General features: G+C 42.0%; 1 protein-coding gene and 1 long non-coding RNA gene across 2 annotated transcripts; one reads left to right on the top strand and one right to left on the bottom strand.

Moving 5' to 3' along the window:
• The first annotated feature begins 2,115 nt into the window (after nt 1-2,115).
• On the top strand, nt 2,116-22,956 carry CLEC19A (C-type lectin domain containing 19A). The gene is made up of 5 exons (XM_060784367.2): nt 2,116-2,334; nt 13,226-13,391; nt 16,941-17,034; nt 19,980-20,112; nt 22,750-22,956. The coding sequence occupies exons 1-5, from the start codon at nt 2,244-2,246 to the stop codon at nt 22,827-22,829; spliced, it is 564 nt and encodes a 187-aa protein (XP_060640350.1). The 5' UTR covers nt 2,116-2,243; the 3' UTR covers nt 22,830-22,956.
• LOC137094923 (uncharacterized) lies at nt 6,497-12,633 on the bottom strand. The gene is made up of 2 exons (XR_010908742.1): nt 11,848-12,633; nt 6,497-8,737 (listed from the first exon to the last, which is right to left on the bottom strand). It is a non-coding gene; the product is annotated as an uncharacterized lncRNA (long non-coding RNA).
• Nucleotides 22,957-23,461: the final 505 nt, after the last annotated feature.

Genomic DNA, 23,461 nt, shown 5'->3' with positions numbered 1-23,461 from the left:
AGGAAGTTCTTCCTCATGTTCAGATGGAATCTCCTTTCTTGTAGTTTGAAGCCATTGTTTCGCGTCCTAGTCTCTAGGGAAGCAGAAAACAAGCTTGCTCCCTCCTCCCTGTGGCTTCCTCTCACATATTTATACATGGCTATCATATCTCCTCTCAGTCTTCTCTTCTTCAGGCTAAACATGCCCAGCTCCTTAAGCCGCTCCTCATAGGGCTTGTTCTCCAGACCCTTGATCATTTTAGTCATCCTCTTCTGGACATATTCCAGCTTGTCAATATCTCTCTTGAATTGTGGTATCCAGAATTGGACGCAATATTCCAGGTGTGGTCTAACCAAAGCAGAATAGAGTGGTAGCATTACTTCCCTAGATCTAGACACTATGCTACTATTGATGCAGGCCAAAATCCCATTGGCTTTTTTTGCCACCACATCACATTGTTGGCTCATGTTTAACTTGTTGTCCATGAGGACTCCAAGATCTTTTTCACACGTACTGCTCTCGAGCCAGGCATCCCCCATTCTGTATCTTTGCATTTCGTTTTTCCTGCCAAAGTGGAGTATCTTGCATTTGTCAGTGTTGAACTTCATTTTGTTAGTTTTGGCCAATCATCTCTTTGGCCAATCATCTCTGTCAAGATCGTTTTGAATTCTGCTCCTGTCCTCCTGAGTATTGGCCATCCCTCCTAATTTGGTGTCATATGCAAACCTGATGATCATGCCTTCTAACACTTCATCTAAGTCATTAATAAAGATGTTGTACAGGACCGGGCCCAGGACGGAACCCTGCTGCACTCCACTTGTCACTTCTTTCCAAGATGAAGAGGAAGCATTGGGGAGAATCACCCTCTGGGTTCGTCCATTTCACCAATTACAGATCCATCTCACTGTAGTTTTGCCTAGCCCACATTGGACTAGTTTCCTTGCCAGAAGGTCATGGGGGACCTTGTCGAAGGCCTTACTGAAATCCAGGTACGCTACATCCACGGCATTCCCCGCATCTATCCAGCTTGTAACTCTATCAAATGCATTGGTGCATTTGTGTGTGAGACAGACAGTGGGTATAGTGAATATATGTGTGGATGAGTGAGAGATGGTATATGTGTGCGCTTGAGAAAGAGAGAGATGCTTGTATGTAAACACAAGAGTGTGAGGGTTGCTGTGAGTTTTTTGTGCTGTATGGCTCGGCTGTTGCTGCCTGGGAGACCCTGTGTTTGGGAGGAGTTGACTGGCACTTGATCGTTTGCTGTTTGGAGTTCCCCTGTTTCTAGTGATGTTCTTTATTTACTGTCTTGATTCTGTTGTTTTTTTTAAATACTGGTAACTAGGTTTTGTTCATTTTCATGATTTCCTCCTTTCTGTTGAAATTGTCCACATGCTTCTTATGGATTTCAGTGGGTTCTCTATGTAGTCTGACATGATTGTTGTCTGAGTGGTCCAGCCTTTCTGTGTTCTCAAATAATATTCTGTGTCCAGGTCGGTTCCTCAAGTGCTCTGCTATAGCTGACTTCTCTGGTTGAATTAGTCTGCAGTGCCTTTCATGTTCTTTGAATTGTGTCTGGGCAATACTGCTGTGTTTGGTGGTCCCTATGGAGACACTACTCAAAAAAGGGGGAATTCCAGACAGCAAACAACCAAGTGCCAGTTAACACTTCCCAAACAAAGGATGCCCCCAGGCAGCAACAGGCTACTCCATGCTAATCAGGTGGGCTAATTGCAAAATTTACACTTGCTTCAAACAGATAAGGGTTTTTTACCCCATTCTGGATGCTCCACTTGCCTCATTTCCAGCAGACCTCTGAACAAACCTCTGAAGTTGCCTGCAATAGATGCAGGTGAAACGTCAGGAGAAAATGCTGCTGGAACATAGCCATACAGCCCGAGAAACTCACAGCAACCCAGTGATTCCAGCCATGAAAGCCTTTGACAATACAGTGAGAGTGTGAGTTTGTGTGTGAAAGAAGGGGATGGGGGTGAGAGGGGCATTTATGCGTGAGTGGAAGAGAGAGGTGGGGGAAGGTAAGTGTGTGAGACGGGGGGGGGGGATGTAATTCTCCTGTGAGGAGCCAAAAGTTCGGGTTGGAAGTCCTTCCTTGCAGAGGAGGGAGTTGTCCACAAAGCCTCCAAGTAGCAGCAGCAGCTCCACTTATTTCTTTGGTGGCATTTCATACAGAGGGGCCGGGAGCTGCTACAAGGAAGCATTGAACAGCCAGCTGTCTGCTGCTCTGGAGGGACTTCTTCTCAGTCATGATATTCAGATGGAATTGGTATGCTACCCTCAGTGGGACATTCCTCATCATCCAGGCTTTCCCACACACCAATATTAAAATCAGTCAAGGTAAGTCTGGTTTGAACATTGTCAAACTTGCCATGAGCCATGGCTTTTGCACCTTTTTTTTGATCAGGCTGAAGTTTTATTTTAATCCTAAACACCAGCTCCTAATCCTTTTCTCCTTCCTTCCTTCCTTCCTTCCTTCCTTCCTTCCTTCCTTCCTTCCTTCCTTCCTTCCTTCCCTCCCTCCTTCTCTCCCTCCCTCCCTTCTTCCTTCCCTTCCTTCTTTCTTCCCTTCCTTCATTCTTTCCTCCCTCCTTCCCTTCCCTCTTTCCTTCCTTTCTTCCTTCCTTCCTTCCCCTTCCTCCCTCCCTCACTCCCTCCCTTCCTTCTTTTCCCCCCTCCCTCCCTTCTTTCTTTCCTCTCTCCCTCCCTCTTTCTTTCCCTCCTTCCTCCCTCTCTCCCTTCTTTCTTTCTTTTCTTCCTTCCTTCTTCCCTCCCTCCCTCCCTCCCTTCTTTCTTCCCTCCCTTCCTTCTTTCTTCCCTTCATTCATTCTTTTCTCCCTCCCTTCTTTCCTTCCCTCTTTCCTTCCTTTCTTCCTCCCTTCCCCTTCCTCCCTCCCTCCCTCCTTCCTTCCTTCCTTCCTTCCTTCCTTCCTTCCTTCCTTCCTTCCTTCCTTCCTTCCTCAATTACACGAAGTGACATTTTTGTTCCTAGGTTATAAATGTCATTTCCTAATTGTTTCTGTCATAAAAAACATAAAAAAAGGTTTATTAAATTGCACAAACTCTGTTTTTGTGGGACATCCTGCTCTAGCACGTTGTGCTCTAGTTTGTCAATGAATATCTTGTCATCGAGTCTCAACCAATTCAACCTAGTTTGTGGCAGCCACAAAAACAAAGTTTCTGGAGTAGAACAAGTACTTTCAAAGTAAGGACTGCACAATGGAACAGGAAATCACACCAGGAACAGAATTTCTTTTCAGATTTTGTTAGATAGTGTTATTAAATGACAATAATTGGTATTAATCGATGACTGTGTAGGAATCAAGACATACTGATAAAAAGGTAACTCAGAAAGTTTTGAAAACTCTCTTCAATTTTCTCACTGATTCCATTGACAAATATTGTCTCTGCTTCATACAAAAAAAAAATGCAAATCCTGGGAAAGTTACATTTCCAAACTGTGTTAAAAATATATTTACACAGCAAATGCCTTATCAACTGGGACTGCTGGCATTATTACAGTATGCCTGGTATTATTTGTCCATTGAATAAATCTCTTCCATTTCATTTCCAGGCAACTGTTTGAATGAATTATGTGCATCTATTTGTATTATTAAGTGGCCATGGAGTTCTGGATTATTATTCAGCTGCCATGCAATGAGACAACAAATGGCTTGAGGTCATCTTTTTAATCATGTACTTTTAAACTTTACTGAAATCTTTTAATTTACTGAAACCGTAGCTACTATGTTGAGAGAGTAAATGGAAAATAGCTGTTAAGAATTGTGGGAGTTGAAGTCCAAAACATCTGGAAGGCTGAAGTTTGCTTAGACCTGTTTTAGACTCATCAAACTGCGGACTTGTCCTTTTGCTGGTGATCAACTCACCCAAATAGGAGCCCCCGGTGGTGCGGTGGGTTAAACCCCTGTGCTGGCAGGACTGAAGACCAACAGGTCGCAGGTTCGAATCCGGGGAGAGGCGGATGAGCTCCCTCTATCAGCTCCAGCTCCTCATGCGGGGACATGAGAGAAGCCTTCCACAAGGATGATAAAAACATAAATTCATCTGGGCGTCCCCTGGGCAACGTCCTTGCAGACGGCCAATTCTCTCACACCAGAAGCGACTTGCAATTTCTCAAGTCGCTCCTGACACGACCAAAAAAACCTCACCCCAATCTTATGCCTATTGATCCTCCTTATTTGCCTTCATTTTAGAGTAGGAATAGCAAATCAACCCAAGGGCAATTAAGATATCTTTGATCATTATTCCCCCATGTGAGCTCAAAAGGCTCATGGCTAGTCTTCAAATGACTGACAATTTGACAAGCAAGGTGCTAATAAGGGATTGGCCTGTTCCCCTTTCTTCTCGGTCACATTTAACCTCAACATTCCTGGAGTCACCTCTTGCGCACTGGAGCTAATCAAATTAATGGGGACCTGCTGGGATAAGTTGGTGGAGCACATCACAAGGTTGAATGGCTCCGGTTTCTTCATTTTTCCATGAGACTTGGGGTTAAGAAGCCATTTGCTGAAGAGAATATTATTATTAGTTGTAGGAGTAGGAATAGTACTTATATCCCACTTTTTCTCTACCAAAGGAGACTCAAAGTAGCTTTTCAAAAGTCAACACACAGAAAATTTGTGTTAGGACCTAAGTTACTGTCTTGACGCACATAGTGTGGAATGGTCCTATAATACTCCTAAACTAGAAAAACATCTGTTTCTGTTTTATTGACTATTATAAAGCCTTTGACTGTGTAGATCATACTAAATTGTGACAAGTCCTTGGTGGTATGGGGATACCAAGTCACCTTGTCTGTCTCCTGAGGAATCTGTATCATGACCAAGTAGCAACTGTAAGAGCAGACCATGGAAAAACAGACTGGTTTCAGATTGGGAAAGGTGTATGGCAGGGCTGTCTACTCTCATCCTACCTATTCAACTTGTATGCAGAACACATCATGTGATGTGCAAGGCTTGATGAATCTAAGGCTAGAGTTGAAATTGCTGGAAGAAACATTAACAACCTTAGATAGACAGATGATACCACTTTGATGGCTGAAAGCGAGGAGGAGGAGTGTCTATCATACAAAAGCTGACTGGCACAACCTGGGGATCACAATCAGACACAGTGAAGACATCTGCCCTTGGGCTTTGCTACTCTGCTGCTGAATACACATTCCCAGTGTGAAATACATCTCACCATATTAAAGCAGTGGATGTGGCTCTTAATGAGACATGCCACACTATCACTGGATGTCTACACCCAACATCGCAGGAGAAATTATACTGTTAAGGCAGTATTGCACCACCTGGCATCTGTCGGGAAGTAGGAGCCAGTAATGAAAGGACCAAGGTATTGACATCTCTGGCCCATCCTCTGTTCAGATATCAGCCAGCATGCCAACATCTTAAATCAAGAAATAGATTCCTAAGATCTACAGAGACATTCACAAGAACACCTCAGCAAGCAAGAGTCCAAAAGTTGCAGACGAAAACCTGGAACCTCAATCAGTGGCTGAGACTGGGCACACAGAAGACTGGGCAACGTGGAGGGCACTAAACAGACTGCACTCTGGCACCACAAGATGCAGAGCTAATCTTAGGAAATAGGGTACGAAGTAGAGTCCGCAACATTTGGGTGTGGAGAAGAGCAAACCACAGACCACCTTCTACAATGCGGGTTGAGCCCTGCCACAAGCCCAAAGGAGGATCTTCTTACAGAGACACCAGAGGCATTCCAAGTGGCGAGCTTCTGGGCAAAGGATATGTAGCATAATGTCAAGTTTTTAACTTTGTGGTTTTTCTATACATTATAACTGTATTTCCAATTTGCTTCTGACACAACAGACAAACAAACAAACAAATAAATAATCCTTGTATTTGGGAACCTTCCCAAGTCTTTATGTCACAATAACTTGGGGGAGATGGGATTGTGAATAAGACAAGCACAGTAAAGTATAATTTGTTTCTGCCACATACAAGCATTTATTCCAGCATTTAATCCGGGGACAGAGTGAATGAGCTCCCTCTGTCAGCTCCAGCTCCCCATGCGGGGACATTAGAGAAGCCTCCCAGAAGGATGATAAAACATCAAAATATCTGGGCATCCCCTGGGCAACGCCCTTGCAGATGGCCAATTCTGTCACACCAGAAGCGACTTGCAGTTTTTCAAGTCACTCCTGACATGAAAAAAAATCTATGTGTATAATAAAAGTCAAAATATGTATATATGTAATGTATATATATAGCTATCTACCTACCTATGTTTGTATGTATTGTTCAAGATGGTTCCCACATCCAGAGAAACCTGTGAACACCGCTGACAATGGATCTGGACCAAACTTGGCAGACATACTCATCATGACTAACCTTAACTACTGCTTGAGTTTGGGGACAATCACAAATAATGATGGGAATTGTAGTTCACCTACATCTATATGTTAGAGACTGGGAATTTATGGTGACAGGCCCAGAAGGCAAGGGAGGAAATGAGATTCCGATGAGGTTTTCCAACAAGGCTTTATTTCAAGTTGATCAACATGAGATGAATAGCCTCTTGACCATCCTGGTCAAAGAACAAAGACCATTCACACCTTTGTGGCGTACTTAACAATGGTTTTATATCAAACTTGTAAAAACAACACGTAAGCAACTTCTGATTGGTTGTTTTGTTTCTACCATTACAGCATATTCATGTTTCTGTTGAATGTGTGACCCTGAGCTGTAATTTTATCTATCTGTAAGCTTGCTTATCCAAGGCAGAAAGAATTTGTGGGAGTATGGGAGTATATCTGCTTGTGTGGAACACAGGCAATTATTTTTTCCTATCAGCAGCAGCTGTTGGCAAGCAAAGCTCTCTCAATAGACAGGGATTCTGGGTCTCAATAGACAGGGATTCTGGGACTTGTAATAACTGGAAATTTATTTTTCTTAATCATGTCCCTATATTCCCTCCTCTTCTTGTTGCTAAGCGAAGCCTTTGAAGCGAGCGTTGCAATCAGTAGTATAAACAATATCATTGTCTTTTGTCATAGCTATCTCTGACACTGTCTCTATCTTTGTTCTATTTTTTCATGTGAACCTGGCAGTGTCAACATTTGCATGTATAGGGTTCTATGCAGGGATATCATATTTTTAGCAGTTATTGAATCTATGAGGCTTTGAGTTATCAAGCCTTTTTCCATCAAAGTAAAACAGCACAAGAATATCAATAGCATTATGACAATTATAATTTGAGACATAACCAAACTTTTAACCATTGTAAGTCTGGAAACCATGATGTGTATATCTTGGAAACATCTTTTCATTTTGCAACAAAATGCATAGACCCCCTTCTCTGTTTAGGTGGTCTATTGTCAATCTGTGTTGCATCTGGGTGTCTTTTATCATATAGTTTGTCAATTTCTCTAGCTGTGCTGAAATGTGCCAGTTAATGTTATTTTAATCTATGGAAACAAGATTGCACCAATTCTTTGTGATCCAGTGAAGTATGCATTGTCAGTGTCATTGTTATGTGTCACTTTGTGCCCCTTGAACTCAGGCCCATCCAAATTGTTTTGTCCTATGTCTCAAGCAGCTGTTGTATCAAAGACTCTCAATCTGGACATGTGCCATTTTAGAGTGGGGCAGTATCTTTCCTTCTTGCCCAACTTCTGTAAATCCAGTAGAATCCTGCCCCAATCTTGCCAGTGTCTTTATATGCATGTTGTAATGCAATGCGGAATCATCTGCACATGTCAAATTCTGTTTAGTGGTATCGGTCTGTGTCTTGTATATCTGACAGGAGTACAGTGATGTCACGTCTATGGTATTGTCCCAATTGGACATGGGGCACGGTCATAGTGAGATGTCTTTTCTGTCAGTGAGGTTTGGGCTGAGCTAAGTGGTGCACAAGGGCGTACAAAGGTGTAAGGGGGTGAAGACCTCCCCTTTTTCAAATTGAATTAACTGGGATCATCTGTCTGATCAGTTGTCTGTTGTATGGTTATGGTGTTTAGAAGTGAGCTGTTTGTTTGTATCATACCCAACAGACCTGCGCATGCAATCCTTTTGCAATGCAATTTACCAATTGGTGGAGGGTATCCTTCTCCCATTTTGTTGTAATGGGGTGTGGCATCAGGCTGTGAATGACATCACCTCTGTTTCTTTCTAAAACACAGTTGTAAACACTTGACTGAAACAGTATAAACAAATGAAAGCTTATCAAGCTAGCAATCAGAACTAAATGGTAACAATAACCACTTTAACGATTTAGCAATAGAAATCATTCAACTTGAGAAAGGATATCAAGTCCAGGTCTTGCTGTCTAGCCCAAATGTGGCCATGCACATATGTGAAATCCAGTTTTCATTATCAGGACCAAACGTGGCCGCACACATATGTATCCAACCTTTATGTCTTTTTAGTCTCCTGTATAAAGGCAATCTGAGTCAAACTGGGAATGTGTTCCCCTTCTTGATTGAAGAAATGAGTCTATTAAATTCCAGGTAAAATGAAGAAAGTCTCTAAGTCCAAAAAGTCTCTGTATCCAGCAAAGTATCTAGTCTCTAAAGTCAATCTCTGTGTAAAGAAAGTCTATAAAATAAAGTCACCATATCTCACGTCTTTAGCTTTAGCCTATCCAGCAGGTGGTGCTTTGGATAGGCTCCTGTATTTTGGACTCCCATTAGGCTTCCCAGCTGGCTATGATGCCTTTTGGATATCCAATTTAGGATCCGGGTCTCATACCAGGAGCTCAAGAGCTGAAAAAGATAAATAGAAAGATAGTGAGAGGAAAAGGGGGAGGGGATACTGATTACCCATTTGTTGAAGTCTTTTTGGCCAGTTCTGTCGTCAGCTCCATCAACATCCTTCGCTTCTATATCCATTGGCGGGCCTCTACGATCTCCCACTCCGAAGTCCTCTCGACCAATCTTCATCCTTTTTAAACAATTTTCCACGGTTTTCCCCACGATTTATCTCACGGTTCCTCTCCACGATTTATCTCATAGTTCCTCCATCCATCTGCTGTAAGCAATCCTTTATCATTCCATCTTCGACTTGCTTTTCCAACTTCAACCTGCTTTTTTTTAACTAAATAAACAGTTTAACCTTTTTGCTGGCAATGTCTCTCAAATCTGGCAAAAAAAAAACAGAAACCTTCTTGGCCCTTTGTAAGGCATTGTCTTTTAAATCTGGCAACTCCAGGGCAAACTGCCCTGTCTTTCTGGTTCAATGTCCCATTTCAGAATTAATTCTTTCAGTAACTTTGTAGAGGGATTGGGTCAAAATAACAAAATCTGTAGAGGTATTTTGTCCTATGTTTGAAGAAAGCTGTGAAATATAGCCACCTCGGGCTAAGAACTATAATGGAGGCTGGATGGCCATCTGTCAGGGGTGATTTGAATGTAATATTCCTGCTTCTTAGCAGGGGGTTGGACTGGATGGCCCATGAGGTCTCCTCCAACTCTTTGATGTTATGATCTATGATTCATGTCCAGGGTTATTGTATCCACATAAAGTAAATTCTGTTGTAAAAATCAATTGCTGGCTTCCTTTTGAATTAAATACCAAACCAAACAAACAAAAAACAATGTAAAGAACTCTGTTTATCAATCAGTGTCGCAATCTACCTACAGGTAAGCTGCGGCTTGGCTTTTAAAAAGGCAGTTTTGTTTTGTTTTTTTGTTTAACTTAAAACATATTTTATCTGTTGACATCTTGAGGGAGTTTCTATGTACTCCTAACATAAAACCACAGCGGTCACCTCACTGTCATATGAAGAAGAAAAAACCCATCTTGTTATCTTGTGTCTCCAACCCAAAAACTTTGTGTTTCAAAACAATTTTAGACATGAATCCTGTGCCTCTTCTTTGTCTCAAGAGAAGTTGCAGGGAAATCCCTATTTTCTGTAAATTATTAGCTCTCACACAGTTCCTAGTGTGGCATCTTTAAATAGCTAAAAGAAAAAGTTTAAACTTTCAACATCTGAGGATGCCTGTCATTGGTGCAGGCAAATTGTCAGGAGAGAATGCTTCAGGAACATGGCCATTCAGCCTGAAAAACTTATAACAACCCAAACTTTAAACTTGGTCCACACACAGATGTAACTTTCCCCTTTCGGCACAAGCCTCAAAATGTCCCAACCTGCAAGGAGTTAATGTCCATCAGCAGTTCATAAAGGAAGGGAGGGCAAAATGAAGCATTTTCCCCTTTGAACCAGAAAGCTACAAGGAGCTCTGGTAAGCATTCATAAATTTGAACACAAAAAATCCAAAACGGTATTAGATACTTTTAAAATGTACCATTCATAACCATTTTTTTTCTCTTCTGCCAGAGAATGGCAGGAGAACACCATGTTCTTTTCCAGTTATCTCTCTTCTGGCTCTGTAAAGCAGGAGCCCTCCACATAGCATCCATTTTAAAACGACTCTTAAAAAAACATTTTAAAACTCCGGCACATGATTTCACTTTCTCATGACATACAGTTGCTTTAAACATAAGAATTATTTCCATGTTCTTGAGCAAAAATAAAGTTAGAACTTCAGTTTTAAAAATGCACTCTTAAAACACAGTCAGTCCATTTCATTTGATTCCATCCTGGCTGGTACCAATCTAAGTTCTTATCTCCATAACATACTGTACATTCAGGGCATTGTAAAACATCAGTTTCTAACAGTTTTTAAACAGCCTGCTTTTAAACATTTTTAACACAGACAATGAGTTTCTATCAGTCTTCAAATGTTCATTTTGATGTGCCCTGGCCTCTTTCAGTGCTTGAAAAACTCTTTTGGCCAGTCACAACCCTTGACACAAAAACCCTTGACATCAGGTTTTTGCTTTTTTTTTTCTCCACACAGTTATTTATACAGCCCATGGGGGCAATTTTTCATGTTTTCAAAAGATACGTATTCATAATGCAAGACTCATTTTTTTTTCCATAGACACAGAACAAATCAGAATTTTAACCATTTCAGAAAATGTCACATCGCATAATATTCATTCTCCAAATTCACACACACACAGCTGGTTAGTGATTAGTGGTTAGGCCCTTTTACACATTCACACACAAAGAGAGAAACCTCGTTCACACACACACACGCACACAAACAAGTTTCCCAAGGTCAGCTCCTTTTTTTTCCCCTTTGCACACAGAACAGAGAACATCAAACTTTTAAAGATCACCCGTTTTGTCATTACCCAAATTTTTTACATTTTAAAAACACAGTTTTTCAAATGGCAGCATTTTGAACATAAATCAATTCCCATTGAATCAGCATTTTTGTTTCTTTCTTGTTTGAATCCTTCAAACACAATTAACATTCCATATATACCTTTCAGTTCAACATGTCTAAGTTTCTCTTGTAAAATATCCATTACATCATTTGAAAGCACAAATTTCAAACTCGGTCCCGTGTCATTTAGACATACATATCTCAAGTGATCTGCCAACTTACACAAAGCTCTCTCTTTTTAGCACATAATTCCATCAAACACATTCCTATCCTTTCCTGAGTACTGGAACAACAGATTTCCATTTGAAATAACAAGAATCCAACTCCTTTTTCTCACTTTCCTTTTCACAAAACAGCGCTTCAGACATGCACAAATCTCAATCCAGTGTTGCAACACACAGACACACACAATTTATTTCTACAGTTCCCTGACACGGCAAACTGTTTAAACTTTCAAGGGGTCAGTTCCTCCCCCCTTCTCTGTCTGTTTCTCTTCTTTCTTTTTTTTTTTTCCAAGGGGGCACTGCTGACTGTTCTTGGGGCACCCTCACAATCAGCTATCTGGGGGATTTCTGCCTTCCCCCCTTTGCCTCCCTCCAGCTAGCTTTTTTCCCCAGGAACAAGGCCTTACAACCCACACACGACGGTGCTCCTCTGGAATGCCTGGTTCCTCCTTCCTCCGACCTGTCGGCAGTCTTCTTTCAAGCGTTGTTGAACCTCTTTCTCGGCAGAGACGGACGGGACACACCTGGGGGCTGCGACAAGCAGAGCCACTGGTCAGTCAGGTGGGGCCCCTTTTCTCAGCGCACTCCAGTAGCCACTGCCACCAGATGGGTGCCGTCCCTCCGGGCCTCCAAAAGCCACCTCTTGTCCTCCAGCCAATGGGCACTCACCACCCAGATCTCGGTGGAACCTCCAAAATGTTAGAGACTGGGAATTTATGGTGACAGGCCCAGAAGGCAAGGGAGGAAATGAGATTCCGATGAGGTTTTCCAACAAGGCTTTATTTCAAGTTGATCAACATGAGATGAATAGCCTCTTGACCATCCTGGTCAAAGAACAAAGACCATTCACACCTTTGTGGCGTACTTAACAATGGTTTTATATCAAACTTGTAAAAACAACACGTAAGCAACTTCTGATTGGTTGTTTTGTTTCTACCATTACAGCATATTCATGTTTCTGTTGAATGTGTGACCCTGAGCTGTAATTTTATCTATCTGTAAGCTTGCTTATCCAAGGCAGAAAGAATTTGTGGGAGTATGGGAGTATATCTGCTTGTGTGGAACACAGGCAATTATTTTTTCCTATCAGCAGCAGCTGTTGGCAAGCAAAGCTCTCTCAATAGACAGGGATTCTGGGTCTCAATAGACAGGGATTCTGGGACTTGTAATAACTGGAAATTTATTTTTCTTAATCATGTCCCTATATATATGCATTTTCTAATGGGACAATTCATAACCCACCCTCCAAAAGAATCAATGGGTACATCTCATAAATCGCATTACAAAAAGACTTAAATCGGGCATTGCGGGGTACCTAAGTGAGTCACTAATAAACGTGAGAGAGACCTAAATGCAAATGATTGCTCCCCACAGAATTTAATACTTGCTGAAGCATTTGGAAAGTTTACACTTTCAAAGCTTTCAATGACAATTGTTGTCGGGTCCACATGACTGACCTAAATGCATGCCCTGAAGATGGGCATGGCTTTTAATGAGTCAAAAGGCTTTATCTAATCTACAGTTACAGGACTGTTTATCTTTGTGTTTCCGCTTGCACTTCTTTTCCCTCTTCCCCACTCCTTGCATTGTCCAAAAGCGGTGGTGTCAGCACACAAAGGCCTGACAGATGCTGCGTTGAGAACAGGGCTTGCTGTGGTCGAGGCAGGCATGCTCCTTGACCCCTGTGCCCTTCTGTGCTCCCAGGACTGAGAATAAATGGACTAACGGCTCTTCCAAGTGCGAAATTTGGAGCTGCCTGTCTCTCATCAATGCCTCTGCTTCCTCCTTCTAGCTTTGCCAGAACCAATCCTGTCCTACTCCTGTCCTCTCTTCTGGACTGAATATGAAGGCTATTGTTACAGATACTTTCCCATCAATAAAACGTGGGCAGAGGCTGATTTATATTGTGCAGAGTTTTCCATTGGTCTCAAATCAGCCAAACTGGCATCCATTCACAGGTAAGGAGCAAACCATAGGCATGATGTTGTCGAAGGCTTTCATGACTGGAATCACTGTGTTGCTGTGAGTTTTCTGGGCTGTCTGACCATGTTCCAGAAGCATTCTCTCCTGACATTTCACCCACATCTATGGCAGGCATCCTCATAGATTGTGAGGTCTGTTGGAAACTAGGCAAGTGAGGTTTTTATATCTGTGGAATAATGTCCAGGGTGGGAAAAATAACTGTTGTCAATTTGAGGCAGGTGTGAATGTTGCAATCGGCCTTGCAGCTTCAAAACCTGGCTGCTTCCTGTCTGGGGGAATCCTTTGTTGGGAGATGTTAGCTGGCCCTGATTGTTTCCAGTCTGGACTTCCCCTGTTAAAAAATTCTAGGCGATCCCTCGTTGTCTGAGTAAAATTGTCCTCCAAGTTCGGTGTCCTGGCGGTGGGTACATAGGTGACTTTGGAGCCCTATTCTTGTCCTGCATGTTCTCCCGCAGTGAGGGCATTGGTTTCCAGGTGGAAGGTGGTCCCAGTTGGAGTTGGCTTGACGCGCCTTCCTCTTGGCACATTTCTCTTTTTCACCCTCCATTCGTGCATCTTCAAATTTTACAGCAGAGCTGGTCACAGCTGATCTCCAGCTAGAGCGCTCAAGGGCCAGGGCTTCCCAGTTCTCGTTGTCTATGCCAGAGTTTTTAAGATTGGCTTTGAGCCCATGTTTAAATCTCTTTTCCTGTCCTCCAACAATCCGTTTTCTGTTCTTGAGTTCGGAGTAGAGCAACAGCTTTGGGAGACGGTGATCAGGCATTTGGACAACGTGGCCGGTCCAGCGGAATTGATGGCAGAGGACCATCGCTTCAACGCTGGTGGTCTTTGCTTCTTCCAACACGCTGATATTTGTCCGCCTGTCTTCTTGCTATCAGAAATGATCTGGTGAAGTATCTGACTGAAGCAGCCATTAGCATAAATGAATAAACTCTAGAATCAGGACAGTAAATAAAGAACAGCACTCAGAAAACAGGAGAAGTCCAAAACTCAAAGCATTACACTACATTGTTTCAGCATATGTGTTATTTAGTTAGAAGCAGTTCCCCATTGAATTCAGTGTTACTTTGTTAATACACCTTGAGCCCCCCTCATCTAGGATTCTGAAATCCAAAATACTGTAGTCCAAAACCAAAAATTATCCGCATGGGTGGCTGCTGTAGTAATGCCTTGGCTTCCCCAACCGTTCATTGTAACAAACTTTGTTTCATGCTCAAAATTCCTAAAAATATATATAATATCAAATTCCCTTCAGGCTATGTGTCTAAGGTGTAAATGAAATATAAATGGGTTCCACTTGGATCTAATTGTCATGTCATTATGTACGTATATGCAAATATAAGCATTCCAAAATAACCCAAACTCATATCCAAAATGCTTCTGATTCCAAGCATTTGAGATAAGGGGCACTCAATCTCTGAAAGCTGTGAAATCTCCAAATGAGGCTGTCACAGCGAATCTGTTCTTCTTATCAGCAGCCCAACCTCCTGGGACTTTTCAATTCTTGTTATTTGCACCCATGCCTTTTTACTGGGGGGGGGGGGGGGATAATTTCATTTTTAATTTGTATTTCGGATCAAATTAGTTAAATTTGTGCATACAACGTGATATTAGAACCATGCAGGAAAGGTGGGTGGGATTCTGAAATTGAAACACTCAACAATCATTTTCGTTAATGTTCTGTAACATTCGGATGTCTCTCAAGGTCAGTTCCATTTTCATTTTCAGTTGAGCATTACTCAACTTTGGTAAAACCAAGAGAACATAAAGTGCTTTAAAAACCAATCCTTTTTCTTTGACCCGATCGCCACAATTAAAGCACTGCAGGCAGGACTAAAGCTAATGGGTGGGAGACTAAGAAAACAGCAAGCTTTAAAATGTAGTTTAGGAAGGTAGGCCCCTTGTTGCAGAGAAGGCAAAAGGCCCTGCCCTAAACTACATTTCCCAGAATGCAATGCTCAGCATTGGGCTGCAGCAGCCAGCTCTTTAGAGTCAGTCTAATAATAATAATCTATATATATATAAATGCTCTGTGCATAATGAGTACCTTAAAAACAAAAGAACCAATGAACAAAATCACACCAAATTTGGCAACAAAATGTCTCACAACACAAGGAGTGACCATCACTCAAAACATTATGATTTTGTCATTTGGGAGTTGTAGTTGCTGGGATTTTTAGTTTACTTACAATCAAAGAGCATTCTGAACTCCACCAAACGTTCAACACAAAATTCCCATGACCAACAGAAAACACTAGAAGGGTTTGGTGGGCATTGACCTTGAGTTTGGGAGATGTAGTTCACCTACATCCAGAGAGCACTGTGGACTCAAATAATGATGGATCTGGACAAAACTTGGCTTGAATATTCCATAGGCCCAAATATGCACACAAATGGAGTTTGGAGGAAATAGACCTTGACATTTGGGATTTGTAGTTACTGGGATTTATAGTTCACCTGCAATCAAAGAGCATTCTGAACCCCACCAACAACAGAATTGGGGCAAACTTCCCACACAGAACCCCGATGACCAACAGAAAATACTTAAGGCCATCCAGTCCAACTCCCTTCACCAGGGCAAGAAAACATAATCAAAGCCCTCTTAACAAAGAGCCATCCAGCCATAGATATAGATAGATGATTCCCACACATACAGATATAGTATCATAGATTTGAAAGGGATCTCTAAAGAAGGACAATAATATGTTGCATGTTCTAGACTAGGCAAAGCAGGCAATCTCCATATCAACACTGACAAAGAAACAACAAGAAATACTGTTTACCCACAAGCAGAAAGACATTACATATATTAGAAACCAACACTTTCTTGTTACTTTATTTTCCAGATCATCAGACTGGGTCACAGCAACGTGTGGCAGGGGACGGCTAGTAATAAATAAAATAATTGAATCTGCAAAGAGGACTAAAATAAGTAATAGTATAAATCTGTGCTAAGTTGAAGTTATATGATTGTATGTCATAAAGACAGACAAACATTCAAAGGGATTGCTGTGGTTGCTTTTTGGGGGAGATAAATTGTTTTGATCTAAACTTTTAAAAATCTCCCAAAATATGTAGATGTGTGAATCTTTCTGAAACTTTTGAGGATTGATGCCCTGGTTATTTTGTGCATTGTATATACAATTCAAAAAGATAGCTCTTGTAGGTTTTTAAAAAATGTTTATAAAAACTTTGAAAATTCCCCAAAATTCCATGGACAAATGAAACATTTTGAAATTTGATGGGCTAACAGTGGTAAATGTCTTCTACCATTGTAGGCTGTTTCATTCCAATACCTGTAAAAATGAGGGAGAAAGGAGCCCCTGAAGTTTCCTCAATTATAGTAATTTAATTGTGTGCATGAGCAATTACTGTAACACAATAGTAATGAAATTTTGTTACTCTCATTACAGTAACAAGTTTTTCACTAAGTATACTTTAGAAATGAAACACCAGCGCCGCTCAGGTTTGTAAGTACTTTTGAAGCATTTTTTTAATGGATCACACATCCCTATTTTTTCCAGCTGGGAAGAGAATGTATTTGTATATGACCTGGTGAACAGCCGAGTCCCTGGAATACCCACTGATATCTGGACAGGTCTTAATGATCTAAGGCAGGTGAGTAGCCCTTTTTAAAATCATATGAAAACGACTGCACTGTTGGCAATAATAAAGATGCCAAAATGTATATAGGGAGAACATCTTTGTGAAGCCAAAACCAAAGTTCTCAAGACATTGTGCAAAGTTTTGAAATCGACAGAACTTTTTGCGAGGCTAGACAAAGGGACAAAAAGTGGCAGAGGCACAGAGTTTTAGCAAAGAACTGCTTAGCGACCTCTTGTTGTCTGTTGTTTCTTTTCCCGTTGGAAGAAATCAATCTGCCCATTGCGTGTTCTTCATGTTTCCCTATTACTGAGCATTGTTGTCTTTTCCAATGAGCCTCGTACTATATCCAAAGTACAATGGTCTCATTTCAGGTTTTAGTGAGAATGGAGTTTAGTAGGTAAAGGTAAAAGTTTTCCCTTGACATTAAGTCTAGTTGTGTCTGACTCTGGGGGTTGATGCTCCTCTCCATTTCTAAGCTGAAGAGCCGGCATTGTCCATAGACGCCTCCAAGGTCATGTGGCCAGCATGACTGCATGGAGCACCATTACCTTTCCACCGGAGCTGTACCAATTGATCTACCAATTGATACAGAATGGGTGACGCCTGGCTCGAGAGCAGTACGTGTGAAAAAGATCTTGGAGTCCTCGTGGACAACAAGTTAAACATGAGCCAACAATGTGATGTGGCGGCAAAAAAAGCCAATGGGATTTTGGCCTGCATCAATAGGAGCATAGTGTCTAGATTAAAGGAAGTAATGCTACCCCTCTATTCTGCTTTGGTTAGACCACATCTGGAATATTGTGTCCAATTCTGGATACCACAATTCAAGAGAGATATTGACAAGCTGGAATGTGTCCAGAGGAGGGCGACTAAAATGATCAAGGGTCTGGAGAACAAGCCCTATGAGGAGCGGCTTGGGGAGCTGGGCATGTTTAGCCTGAAGAAGAGAAGGCTGAGAGGAGATATGATAGCCATGTATAAATATGTGAGAGGAAGCCACAGGGAGGAGGGAGCAAGCTTGTTTTCTGCTTCCTTGGAGACTAGGACGCGGAACAATGGCTTCAAACTACAAGAGAGGAGATTCCATCTGAACATTAGGAAGAACTTCCTGACTGTGAGAGCCGTTCAGCAGTGGAACTCTCTGCCCCGGAGTGTGGTGGAGGCTCCTTCTTTGGAAGCTTTTAAGCAGAGGCTGGATGGCCATTTGTCAGGGGTGATTTGAATGCAATATTCCTGCTTCTTGGCAGGGGGTTGGACTGGATGGCCCATGAGGTCTCTTCCAACTCTTTGATTCTATGATTCTATGATTCTACTCACATTTGCATGTTTTCGAACTGCTAGGTTACCAGAAGGTGGGGCTAACAGTGGGAGTTCACCCCACTCCCCGGATTTGAACCACCAACCTTTCAGTCAGTGAATTCCGCAGCTCAGCGGTTTAACCCGCTGAGCCACCAGGGGCTTGGAGTTTAGTAGGCATCCTTAAAAGATGTAAAAATTTAAAGGTATGTTTAAAGATATGGCTGATTGAAGGTGGTCAGGGGGACAAACCTTTTGCAAATGATGAGCCCTAGATCAAGTCTCTTCTTTGGCTTCTGGCCTAACTGATGCACATGCAATGCTCTTTCCTTTCAACAGAAGCTAGTTCAATGGAAAAATTAAAGGGCAAGCTGGCAATGCATTTTTTAATTCTTATTTTTATTTATTCACAACTGATATTAACACAAAACATACAATAAATCAATCTAAACAATTAATCACATATTTTATACATTTAATCTCTTCCTGTACCCACCACTCATGGGACATGTATTCATCCTTAATATTAATGATTCTTATAATATACTTTATTTATATTCCGCTCTCTCTCCCTGAGGGGACTCAGGGTGAATTACAGAACACATATACAGCAAACATTCAGTGCATTTATTCAATTAACAAGGACAGACAATACATATCAGAGGTAAAGGCTTTCCCCATCTTTTTCCATTTCCAACATCTGGAAGCTGTGCTTGACTCTAGCCACGGGAAGATGCTGTCGCTCCATCTTCCATGCCGAGGAGCTTTGTTGACCATAGATGACCCCCCGATCGAATTACTGGCATGTCCATATGGGTGCCTTTTACTACCTGCCCGCTTAATAGTGGTTCCTATTTATCTACTCACATCACTGTTTTCGATCTGCTAGGTGAGTAGAAGCTGGGCTGATGGCCAGGAGCTCACCCCAAATCAGGCTTGAACTCCCAACCTTTTGATTGCCAAGATTTTCTGCAGCTGGCAGTTAACCCGCTGTGCTAAAGCCTGTCCCATAACCTCTTCTCCAAAAAGCGAATATATGTTGATTTAGTTTTATTCCTTTTTTCTTGGACAAATATATATTCTAAGGATGTGCTGCGTATTGCCTCAAAATAATTTATTTTCGCTGATGTCCCTTTGCATTTTATTTAACAAGTCAGTTTGTTGTTTACTGCCATGTTCTACACCTCTTTGTACCAATAATCAATTTTGTATTCATAATTCCTTTCCATTTTTGGGGGGCTATAATTTTGGAGCAGCAGCAAAAGTTCTTATTCATTCTTTCTTTTGCCATTTTAATTTTATATCTTCAAAATTTATTAGAAGCAATGCATTTCTGATGCGATCCCTGCCAAGAGTTGAATGCAGCGACGCCAGATGTTTCGCGCAGCAATTTCCATCTGCCTCGCGCAGCTTGGGTTATAGTTAGAGGCTGTGCGAAATCCCATCCCAAACATCCTGAGGACTGGAGCTTCCCCACACTTGATTTAATACAGATCTCTTCTCATATATTTTGGCTGGGGAATCTTTGGCCTTCTAGATATTGTGAACCACAGTTCCTTAACCCTGGTTATTCTGGTTGGGACTGAGATCGCAACGCCAAAGGTACTTTTCAGGCATTTCCTACCTTGTCTACATTCATCCCTTGGTGATGCCTTTGGCAGGAGAGCGACTTTGAATGGACGGATGGCTCATCGTACGACTATAACTACTGGGATGGCAGCCAGCCAGATGATGGGATCCATTCTAAACCAGAAGACGAAGACTGTGTGCAGATCTGGTACAGATACACCAGCGGTAAGTGGGGACCAGTGCTCAGACTGCCTCTCCCCTCTGGTCTCTCTTTGCTTCTGAAATCATCCAAGGAAGAAAAGCTGCTTCCTTGGTTTCCCTCCTTTAGTGTCAATGCGGGAGCAATGCCCCCAAGGTCGTGGGAGAAGCAAAAGATGGGAATCTATATTACAGCATACCATTCTATTACATCACATATGTCAAACTAAAGGGTGCAGGTCAAATCCAGCCCGCCATGTCCTTTTATGCATCCTTCCTCCAGATGCTGGGCTACAACTCACACATTCCTCATCATTAGCCATTATCATGACAAGAGCGGATGGGACTGGGATACAGGAATACCTGGAAGGCTGCAGTTCATTCTGTTCAGTCAAAAGAGTGGGGTATGGATTGAGAGACAAGGCTGGTGGATGGATAGGATGTATGAGTCTGTTCCAGGAGAGATAAAGTGGACTATAAATAATAATAATAATAATAATAATAATAATAATAATAATAATCTATATAAACAAAAGTGTAATGTTCGTTTGTGGGACTAATATAACTCAAAAACCACTGGACGAATTGACACCAAATTTGGACAGCATACACCTAACAACCCAAGGAGTGATCATCACTCCAAAAAAAAAATGATTTTGTTATATGGGAGTTGTAGTTGTTGTGAACTCACCCAATGATGAAATTGAACCAAACGTGGCATACAGGACTCCCATAACCAACAGAAAACCCTATAAGGGTTTGGTGGGCATTGACCTTGAGTTTGGGAGTTGTAGTTCACCTGCATCCAGAGAGCACTGTGGACTCAAACAATGATGGATCTGGACCAAAGTTGACACGAATACTCCATATGCCCAAATATGAACACAGATGGAGTTTGCGGGAAATAGACCTTGACATTTGGGAGTTGTATTTACTGGGATTTATAGTTCACCTACAATCAAAGAGCATTCTGAACCCCACCAATGATAGAATTGGGCCAAACCCCCCACACAGAACCCCCATGTGGGCCACAGCAACGCATGGCAGGGGACGGCTAGTAATAATAATAACAACAACAATCATCATCATCATAATTGAACTCCATAGACTCTGGCACAAGCCAATAAAGGTGGTCCCAGTGGTGATCAGCACACTGAATGCAGTGCCTAAAGACTTGGCCTGAACTTAAAAACAATCAGCGCTGAGAAAATCACCATCTATCAGCTTCAAAAGGCCACCCGACTCGGGTCTGCACACATTATTTGCCAATACATCACACAGTCCTAGACACTTGAGAAGTGTTTGACATGTGATTCAATACAACAGCCAGCATAGTGATCTAGTTTGCTGTGTACTAATCTTATTGTGTATCAAATGATAATGATAATAATAATGTTCTTTAATCATTCCCCAACCTCAGAGGCACATGTGCTGTTGGGTTGCCATTCCCATCATAGCCAGTCTGCGTAGTGGATAATCAAGAGTGATGGAAGTTGGGGTTTTGTGTGGTTTCCAGATGTACAGTCAATGTGTTCTAGCAGTATTTGCTCCTGATATTTTGCCTGCATCTGTGGTTATTGGCATCTTCAGAGGATCTGATGGTGGTAACCAAATGGTGTGTGTGTGTATATATATATATGCACACACACACACACACATACACACAACACACACACACACACACACACACTCCATACACACATACACCTGTGGAATAATGTCTAGGGTTTGAGAAAACAACCAATGTCTATTAATCCAGTGTGAAGGGTGCAGTTAGCAAGCCTGCTTTGCAAGTGTGCAGCTGTGGACAAGAAGTCTATAGAGGGACCCCCAGACGAAGCAGCATTGACCTGACACGAATCAAAGAACCCGAAAGGCACTGCAGACTAACTCAACCAGAGAAGTCAGCCATGGCAGAGCACATGATGAACCAAGCTGGGCACAGCATATTATTTGAAAACACAGAAATGCTGGACCAATCTGACAACTACCATGTCAGACTACACAGAGAAGCCATTGAAATCCACAAACTACGTGAACAATTTCAACAGAAAGGAGGAAACCATGAAAATGAACACAATCTGGTCACCAGTATTATAAAAACACCCAAATCAAGAAAGAACACCACTGAGAAACAGGAGAATTCCAGACAGTAAACAATCAAGTGCCAGTTAACACCTGCCAAACAGAGGATGCCTCCAGGTAACAACAGCCAGGCTACCTCCATGCAGATACCCTCACTGATTGACTTTGCAGCTGCAAGGCTACTCAATGCTAATCCAAGCTTGCTATTTGCAACATTCACACTTGTTTCAAACAGACAAGGGTTCTTATCCCACCCTGGACATTATTCCACACAGGTATCTATATATGCACTCCAATTGCTTCACTGCCTGCACAACCTCTGAAGATACCATTAGCCACAGATGCAGGTGAAACGTTCGGAGGGAATGCTGCTAGAACAGGGCCATACATCCCAAAAAACTCACAGCAACCCACTAAATAGAACATTTCCTTTATTACCATGTAGACTTGGTATGAATTGGTGTGTGATTTTTCCTTCCTTCCTTTCTTTTGAACTAGATTTCCACTATCAGTGCTTAAAATTCGTCTGATTCTGTTTTTCTACCATCCTATCCCCCCCCCCCCCTTTTCCTTTTTCAGCATTGCGTTCATGGAATGACAATAGCTGCAACAGAGAATTCCCGTTTGTGTGCAAAATTCCATCCCTGGCGGCCAATTAGCTCTTTCGTCGCCTGGAACAAGAGAGACAAGCAGACTCTTCAGCTACTGGCAGCAAGCGACACGGATGCACAGCTTCCTCTTTAGACGTCATTGTTATCATTCTAATAAATCCCATTCCTGATCTGACTCACCAAGCCCTCTGGCTTGCCATGTCCCAGGCATTGTCTGCATGTATTCTATATGGCTGGGGCTGAATCTCATCAGTGCATTGAGGCTTCCATTCATTATGGCATATATCATCATTATGATATATGTAAAGTTCTTTTAAAATAAATGCTGAACGCCCACTTGCAAGGATGGGGAGCAAATAAAAACACAATTTGTTCAGCAGGGAAAGTGCACAGCAGATTCATAAACTGATAACTTTAAAACAGGATGAGTGCAATGTTAAATACATATGAACAAGGGTAAAAACGCTGCAAATGTATACAAATATATAGTGATGGAGAACATAGCATGCTTCTAAAACTCCACAGGTAAAGGTAAAGATTTTCCCTGACATTAAGCCTACTTGCGTCCAACTCTGGGGGGTGGTGCTCATTTCCATTTCTAAGCCAAAGAGCTGGTGTTATCCGTAGATGCCTCCAAGGTCATGTGGCCAGAATTACTGCATGGAGCACTGTTACCTTCC

The sequence above is a fragment of the Anolis sagrei genome, chromosome X (assembly GCF_037176765.1).
Source record: "Anolis sagrei isolate rAnoSag1 chromosome X, rAnoSag1.mat, whole genome shotgun sequence".
Classification (NCBI taxonomy): Eukaryota; Metazoa; Chordata; class Lepidosauria; order Squamata; family Dactyloidae; genus Anolis; species Anolis sagrei.
The sequence above is the reverse complement of the archived record's forward strand: the minus strand, read 5'-3'. Positions and strand labels throughout refer to the sequence as shown.